Here is an 8,630-nt window from a genome sequence, read left to right on the forward strand (position 1 = left end):
ACCAAATGCAAACAGTAAAAAAGTGCAAGCAGCAGTCCTCATGATCTGATATCCTGTAGATTCCACTTTAGCGCAGATACGAACGATCGAAATGAAATCCGTTTGGCCAACGTGATCCGACTGAATACGTTAAGGCTGAAATAAAGAAGAACGAAACTTTATGGAATGTAAATAAAACAACTCAAGAAGAGCTCACCGTTTGTTGCTTTCCTCAGCCATTTCTTTAATTCGTTCATTTTAATATTACCGTATGTATAAAAAGCCTCATCTAATCACGCGTGTGTATGTGTGGTTATATTCGTCGAGAAAACTGGCTACAAACTTCAAGAGAAATTTGTATTGAATATAACAAAAGCTATCAAAGCGATTTTCAATTTGAGTTAGGACAATGTTATTTAGGAACTTTCTTTCCAGTCGGTCAATGATAGTATTCGTTCCATTATCTGGCGGTTTTCCTTCACAGTAAACAACCGTAAAACGATTGTTTCCTGTTCATAAAAGCGCAATTAACAGCCGGCAAACAACTTGAATGCTTTTTCCGAATTTAGAAGGTTTACCGCGCGTAGCCGCAATTTGATATAATGTTTCCCCCTACGTTAAAGTTGTGGTTACTTACTAATGTTCAGAGAAAAATTGTTATCAGTCGATGGCAAGGATTATGTAGCTGGCTATAACAACAGGACCAGCGGGATGAAGCCAGTATTTCGTTTGTTTTGTGTCGCTGTTCATATTTTACTAACTGAAGCGCGTGGTTCATAAAAAATGGCTTTAGCCATATCGAAAACAAAACGCTTTCGTCAGCTCTGTTACTTAGCACCTTATAAAAAATCGATTTCAACATCAGCAAACTAACTTAAAATATAAGGAGAGCTGATTCATGAATATTGTCTATTTCAGTTCAAGTTCAATGCGCGTAGTCGCTCCCATCACTTGAGTGCATCGGTCTATGAAGTAGACCAAAGGAGGAAAAAATAATAATAATAGCAAGGCAATTAGGTCTGTTAATTTTGCCGAGAATTGAAAGCTCTGAGAATGGAAATATGAAGATATGTGGTCAAGTTAGTTAGCGATAAAAATTTTAGGGTAGAGTTTGGATCAGATATCTCCATAAAACGCAGTGGCGTAGGAGTTGTATTCGGCCATGTGGTGGAAACTGTACGATGCGTTAATTATTCTTAATTTGATTAACATTTAAAAGTGATTTCGTTTATCTATGCATAACCAAACAGACATATATGCGGCACGTGTTTTATCGTCCCATATATGGCACTGTTCCACATGCTTACAACTGGACGTTTAAGCCGAGAGTCAATAAGGAAGCGTTGTACAGCTTTTTTACGTTTTTGTCACGTGTATTCAAGATAATTCTATGTATAATTGCACCACAACTCGATCATCAATCTGGGAGAGCAAACTAAACTGTTTTTGAAATCTCACTCACAAGAGTGAAAACTGCTTAGCGAGAGTGAAAACTGCTTAGCGTAAATACTGCAAGCTTATAAGCAGATAACAATAGAGAAACATGTGTCCTCGAGTTGAGCGGAAATCAAGGTCAAGGACTTTTTTCATTTGCTACCCCTTGCGAACAAAACTGTACTACGTCAATAATTATACCGTAGTATCAGCACAAAATGGCTCTAAATTAGTATAAACGACATACTTTTGCTAGATAAATATAAGCCAGCTGGTTTCGTCGAGTTCTTGGTGTGACATGATATAGTATGTATGGGCAATCACTTGAGTGCGTGGTAAGAGTCGTCTCTTTGCTCGTAACCATTCTGTCATGTCGCAATATTAAATCAAATCTAGATGTGGTAATAATAATCATGTGGATATTCTTCTTTTTTTTTTTTTCTGTTTATCAATGCCCTCATTAATGGAAGTTGTATAAATTTCTAGCGCAAGAAAAAATATTTGTGCGGTCTAAATACTTCAACCAAACGTCCCCAAAGTAAAGTCACTCATATTCTCCTCTTTCATTTCCACCATTAATTTGAATAAAACACAGAACTAATCCTACTTTCTCTAATTTTATTATGTTTGGTAATCCTTGATTTATCACAATACACACGACAATGATGTGGTTCAGAATACACTAAACTGACACCAGATAATACAAAGACTTAACCAAGCGTAAAAGCGGAGCTCTAGTTGGTTTATTTTCCAGCCCTTCATTACAATAAAAACTGTAATAAAACTCTTCAGCACTGGCTGTAGAAAAGTTTCTTTAAGGGGATTTAGGGACCAGTCCGGAGGTGGGGAGGTGGGGAGGGGGAGGGGGAGGGGAAGAATTTACGAGGTCTGGAACGATCACCTTAAAAGTCTATTTTTAAAAAATTCTAAAAAAATTTTTTAAAAAACCTCGTACTCGAAAAAAGTATCGATATGTCAAAGCTATGAGTCTTGAGCTAGCAGGCGAGCTCCTTCACCCATCACACATCTCTGTTCTCAAACATATGCACGTGCGCAGATACAGCTGCCTGGCCTTGTTCTACTTTATTTTCTCCAACAGTGATTACAGTATTATGAATCATCTAATGCTTTTTGTTTGTTTGTTTTTTTCCTTTGGGTTTAGTATCCACTATACAATGGAATTTAACTGGTATGTAATGTTTCTTAGGCTTGCAAAATTTCATTTTGAAAACATACTTAATGATAATGACGAATTGATAGAATTTATATCGATATATTACTATAAAAGAAATGTTTTGAGTTGTTGTCTCCTTATTTTCATTATTATTATTATTAATATTATTATTATTATTATTATTATTATTATTGTTTTTATTGTTAGTGAATCGCGAATCTGCTGCAAGTTCCAAGAAATAGTAACAGCGAGTTTCACATCGTCAGGCGCAGCATGCATGAACAAAAAAGGTTGAGACAATGAAATAGCACAATTTACAAGGAGTGGGTTTCTAAAACCACGATTGAATTAACCCAGTGTCAACGGAAATTCTCTTTTTCCCTTTGTGGCTTTGCTGGGACAAGAACTATTATTACATTGTTTACATCAGCTTTATTATCTTGGATAAGCGCCGATCGTCTTACGAACAATCCACTCAAGCGTTAACATACTCAAGAGAAGTTATTTGATTCATATATTTAGGATCAGGTATTTGATTCACATATTCAGGATTCGGCATTCCAATCACATATTCAATGTCGCTGTCTTCCACTGTAGATTTGCAAGTTCGGGAATCCTCTCCTTCTGGAGCCTGTAAAAAATATCCAATTTTATATGTGAGAATACTGATGGTTTTATCGACATAACAGACAAGGTTTATCGAATTGTGCTCTCGATACCTTTGATAATTGCTGTTTGCTTGACTAAGCTCTTTATTGTCAATAAACAAAACTGAATGAAACAATAAACGCAGCCTATGCAGCGATAAGTCGATCGTGTCAATTGTAAATATTATTTTCTCCTTATCGTGTAAAACAACTTTGCATTTAAATGATATTCCTATTCATGCCATGTTGTGCTAACTCTTAATTAAGGTCGTCGATTAATTTACGACGTCTTCTGGTAATATAGATTCTTTAATTTGCATAAATACGGCTAAAAGATTAAACTAGTGGTCTTGAAAGGTAATGCCTGTTTCCAAATGAGATCCCTCTACCTTGCAAGAATGTGATGTGTAAATAGATATATAGAGGAATAGATCGATCGATAGAGCTGGTAGTTTGAAAACTCTTTAACGTATCGCAATTTTTTTTCATTCCATTCTTTTCGTGATCTAATGTGGCAAAACCATATGGGCCGGATCACATTGAATAATTTAAATTCATATTTTGCGTAATTCAGTACCATCATTGGCTCTGGACACAGCGTTGTATATACACCCTCCCGTTGGACAAACGGTTTCTGTTGGATCCTAAATAAATAAATAAAAAGTAAAAAGCACAAAAAAAAAGAGGAAACAATTAGCTATTAATTAGTGTGAGGAATGATTTAAACCGGAATACATAGATTTTCGAGCAGGAAGAAAAATCTGTGAACTTGATTGCCACCCATAAAATAAACCTCTCTCAAAATCTAAATGCTATCAACATTTGCTTACTTCAGCTTTATAATCCTGGATCAACGCTAAATGTCTAATAAAAAATCCTCAAAAGCTTTTGACACGTTTTCTGATGGTGATATATCAACATATACCTTTGAGTTGGCACTGGAATCTCATATTCAACGTCCTTGGCTTCTCTTGTAGATTTATCGATCGACGCGTACGTTCGTGAATCATCTCCTTCAGACGTCTGCGAAACAGACAGTTTTATTTGTTTGGAGGATTTGAAGTTAATTTTGTTGTTGTTGTTGTTGTTTTTTTTTTTCCAAAATTATATTTGGATCTTATTGGGTAGTTTTGATTTTAATTAATGTATAATTACCATCATTGACTGAGGACACAGCGAGGCGTACAAACCCTCCTGTTGGACAGGCGGTTCACTTTGGAGCCTTTCGATCATGGTTTCATTCTCCGCAGAAAAAATAGACTGGGCACATTCATTCAAAGTAACCAGCGGCAAATTGTCTCGAAAGTCGCGTTTTTTTCTGTGTAGAGACAGGTTACAAATAAACATTAACAAAGTCCAACCCTACGTCCTCGTCGTGAGAGGTGGAAACAGGTAATGCTGGCTAACAGGGCTCTGGTGAAGCTGCATAGGCCAATCCACCGTGCAGTGGATGTAACGGATTACAGAATCATTGATCAATTTCAACTTAACCATCGACTTGGGGACAGGCCATCAGGACGACGGAGCACCACACACTGAGGGTGTCGCATTCATGTTAACATCAGAATCTCGTAGAGCCATGATCTCATGGGAACCTATAAATTCTAGAATTATCACTGCCAGGTTCAGGACCAAACATAAGAAGATAACCGCACATATTATCCAGTGCTATGCTCCCACAAATGATTCAACTGAGGAGGACAAGGATGATTTCTATGGTGTGCTTACTGAAATAGTTGACAAAGCGAAGGAAAGAGATCTTGTAATGATAATGGGTGACTTTAACGCAAAGATAGGAGAGAATAACAGAGGATACGAGCAGATTATGGGTAAACATGGTCTGGGGACAATAAATGAAAATGGTGAACGTTTCGCAGACTTCTGCGCAGACTGCAACCTTGTCATCGGAGGAAGCTTGTTCCCGCACAAAACAGCACACAAGGCAACATGGGTATCGCCTGACCACGTAACAGAAAATCAAATAGACCATATATGCATCTCACAGAAGTTCAGGCGATCTTTATTGGATACACGCGTCAAGAGAGGTGCAGACGCTGCATCAGACCATCACCTCCTAGTTGCCAGAGTCAGATTAAAGCTGAAGCGTAACTATCAACCACGGAATCCAAGGATAAAGTACAATGTGCACTACCTCATGGATAGTGATACAGTACAGAGCTTCCGGTTGTCGTTGTCTAACAGATTTCAGCCCCTACAAGATCTGAATATAGAGGATGAATGGAGTGACATCAAAGTGAGTATTAACAGAACATGTGTAGAAGTATTAGGGACCAAGACAGCTGAGCACAAGGAATGGATTACACCAGGAACCATGGGGTCTATCAGCAAAAGAAAACATCTGAAGGAAGAGTACAACAGAAGCAGGACAAGGAGAGAAAAGGCAGAGGCACACAAGAGGTATGAGGCAGCAAACAGTGAAGTAAAGCGTAAGATCAAACAAGATAAAAGGGAATATTATGATACCCTAGCGACGAAGGCAGAAGAGGCTGCAGCACATGGCAATATGAAGGACCTTTATGATACCACCAGGAAGTTGGCGGGTAAATTTCAACAGACTAGCAGCCAAGTAAAGGACAAAGAAGGTAATATCTTGACTAGGGAAGATGAGCAGCTTAAGCGGTGGGCACAATACTTCAATGATCTCCTCAATCGTCCTCCCCCGCCAGAACTTCCAATAATACCGGAGGCTTCAGCTGAGCTGAATGTGAACTGCGGGAAGCCATCCAAAATAGAGATTGTGCGCTCTATCAAGATGCTTAAGTCAGAGAAAGCAGCTGGCCCAGATAACATACCTCCAGAGTCCCTGAAAGCTGACCCCGACCTATCAGCAGATATCCTCTATGGCTTGCTTGGAAAGATATGGGAAGAGGAGTAGATGCCCTAGGACTGGAACGAGAGCTACATTGTAAAACTGCCAAAGAAAGGTGACCGCCGGGAGTGCAAGAATTACAGAGGTATATCCTTGATGTCAGCGGCAGGGAAGGTGCTGAACAGAATTATCTTGCTTCGTCTTCAGGGGGCTGTGGATGCTACACTGAGAGATCAGCAGGCTGGCTTCAGGAAGGACTACTCCTGTATCGACCAAATAGCCACACTTAGGATAATCATTGAGCAGTCAATTGAATGGAACACTTCTCTTTACGTTAATTTCATCGACTTTGAAAAGGCTTTTGATAGCCTCGATAGAAGTGTTCTTTGGTGCCTTATGAGACACTATGGCATACCGGGGAAATTCATTCGAATCATCAAAAATTCCTATGATAAGATGACTTGCAGAGTCCTTCATGCTAGTGGATTGTCAGATAGCTTCACGGTCAACACTGGGGTCAAGCAAGGTTGTTTGATGGCACCGTTTTTGTTTCTACTTGCTATGGACTGGATCATGAAGGAAACAACTAGAGAACAGCGAAATGGGATCCAGTGGAACTTATTGGAGTAACTTGAAGATCTAGAGTTTGCTGATGATATCGCCCTGGTGTCAAGTAACAACCAACAAATGCAGGACAAAACAGCACGGCTAACAGCTAATTCCATCAAGTTAGGCCTGCATCCGAATGTGAATAAGACCAAGGTTACGAAGGTCAACTGCACCAACAACAGACCAGTTAAAGTGAGGGATACCATCTTGGAGGAAGTAACATCTTTTGTCTACCTAGGCAGTGTAGTCAGCATTGACGGAGGTTCCGATGAAGATATCAAGGTCAGGATAAACAAAGCCAGAGTAGCTTTCAATATGCTGAGGAAAGTGTGGTCCTCCCATGTCATCTCACGGAGAACCAAATTTAGAATTTTTAACACCAATGTCAAAGTAGTCCTCCTCTATGGCTCAGAAACGTGGAGAACAACTAAGCAAACGTCCCAGAAATTGCAGACCTTCGTCAATATGTGCCTTAGGCGAATTTTAAAAATCAGTTGGACTGACAGGGTAACGAACGAGATGCTGTGGGAATTAGCAGGCGAGGAACCAATCATAACTCAGATCTCAAAGAGAAAGTGGAGATGGATAGGTCACATCCTAAGGAAACCGGCTAACAACATCACCCGGCAGGCACTACGTTGGAACCCCCAGGGCAAGAGAAAGAGGGGTCGTCCCAGGAACTCCTGGAGAAGAGGTGTAGAGTCCCAAATGAGAAACTGGAGCCACACTTGGGACACTTTAGGAAGATTTGCCCAGGACAGAACCCGATGGAGGACGGAAGTGGTTAATGGCCTATGCTCCAACCGGAGCTAAGGGAATATATATATAAAGAAACAGGAAACAAAAGTAGGTTAGCTATCAGTGGCATTCGACAATGGAAACACGATGACTGCAAACAGTAAAACAACAAAACAAAAGTTCAAAACACAAGCAGCATACAGCTCGCCGTCTTCATCAGGCAATTAGAAAGATTTCAAATAGACTTGATAAAAAACCTAAAACCACTTAATAAGTACCACCAGGAAACCGTTCCACAAAAAAGAAATAGACACTTACGATGATTCTTTCGACACTGTGCTTTCTGCATCTAAAAAAGATGTGCATTTAGGGAACATGACTTTGGTTAACACTGTATGCAAAACAGACAGGTTTGTTTCCTGCCACACTGCAACAGTGGCAAAAACAGAGCAAAACGTTTTTGTTATCGCAGAGATTTGTGTTCAAACAATGAACACCGGTAAACCTGTAGTTTCAATAATTGGCAAACTTCTTATTACATATTCAGGGCTGCTTTTCAATACGGCAGCGCTTGAAAGCACGACATCGACAAAGGAAATAAGATTTAAGAAGTCAAATGAAATAAGCTGTAGTTGATGAATTTTTAGGAAAAAGTTCAGGATCGTGATTTCCTTTCCCGAGGTATACAGGTAGGTCAAATTTATGGAAAGAAACCGACCTCTTATGTATATGCCAAGGATTCAATGTGGTTAATCTTCAGTTTTAATTTCGCAGACTCAATGAATGTCGCTGAGTGAAAGAAGGCCAATAAATGCCCTCCATGAAAAAGCGATATCTAAATAACCGTATCATTGGTATAATTTTAAGATAACCAAACGCAAATAATGCAAGAAACTTGCCTTGATTCATACAACCTTGGTGTCGCCGAAAAAACAATATTCCGAATGCGACTGTGATTGCCAAGATGAAAATGGTCAGAAGCACTATGACGATCAACACCAAGTTTAACGTGCCGGTTGAAACGTTTTGCGGAGAATATTCACCTTCAGCAGTCTCAAACGTAGTCCCTGAAAAAGGAAAAAAAACATTTTCGAATTGGTTTTCTGAGAAACAAATGCCGATTAAACCGAAAAAGGTTCTAATGAACACTAAAACAATTAAAAGGCTAATAAAGATACGTTAATAACCATATGAAATATAATGTTGTTTACACGAACTG

At 39.2% G+C, this 8,630-nt stretch overlaps 1 protein-coding gene across 1 annotated transcript; it reads right to left on the reverse strand.

Moving 5' to 3' along the window:
* Window positions 1-3,062: 3,062 nt before the first annotated feature.
* LOC136278033 (uncharacterized) lies at window positions 3,063-4,546 on the reverse strand. Its single transcript, XM_066161201.1, has 4 exons — window positions 4,390-4,546; window positions 4,160-4,257; window positions 3,812-3,878; window positions 3,063-3,218 (listed from the first exon to the last, which is right to left on the reverse strand). The coding sequence occupies exons 1-4, from the start codon at window positions 4,465-4,467 to the stop codon at window positions 3,063-3,065; spliced, it is 399 nt and encodes a 132-aa protein (XP_066017298.1). The 5' UTR covers window positions 4,468-4,546.
* Window positions 4,547-8,630: the final 4,084 nt, after the last annotated feature.

Source organism: Pocillopora verrucosa, chromosome 14, assembly GCF_036669915.1.
Source record: "Pocillopora verrucosa isolate sample1 chromosome 14, ASM3666991v2, whole genome shotgun sequence".
Taxonomy (NCBI): domain Eukaryota; kingdom Metazoa; phylum Cnidaria; class Anthozoa; order Scleractinia; family Pocilloporidae; genus Pocillopora; species Pocillopora verrucosa.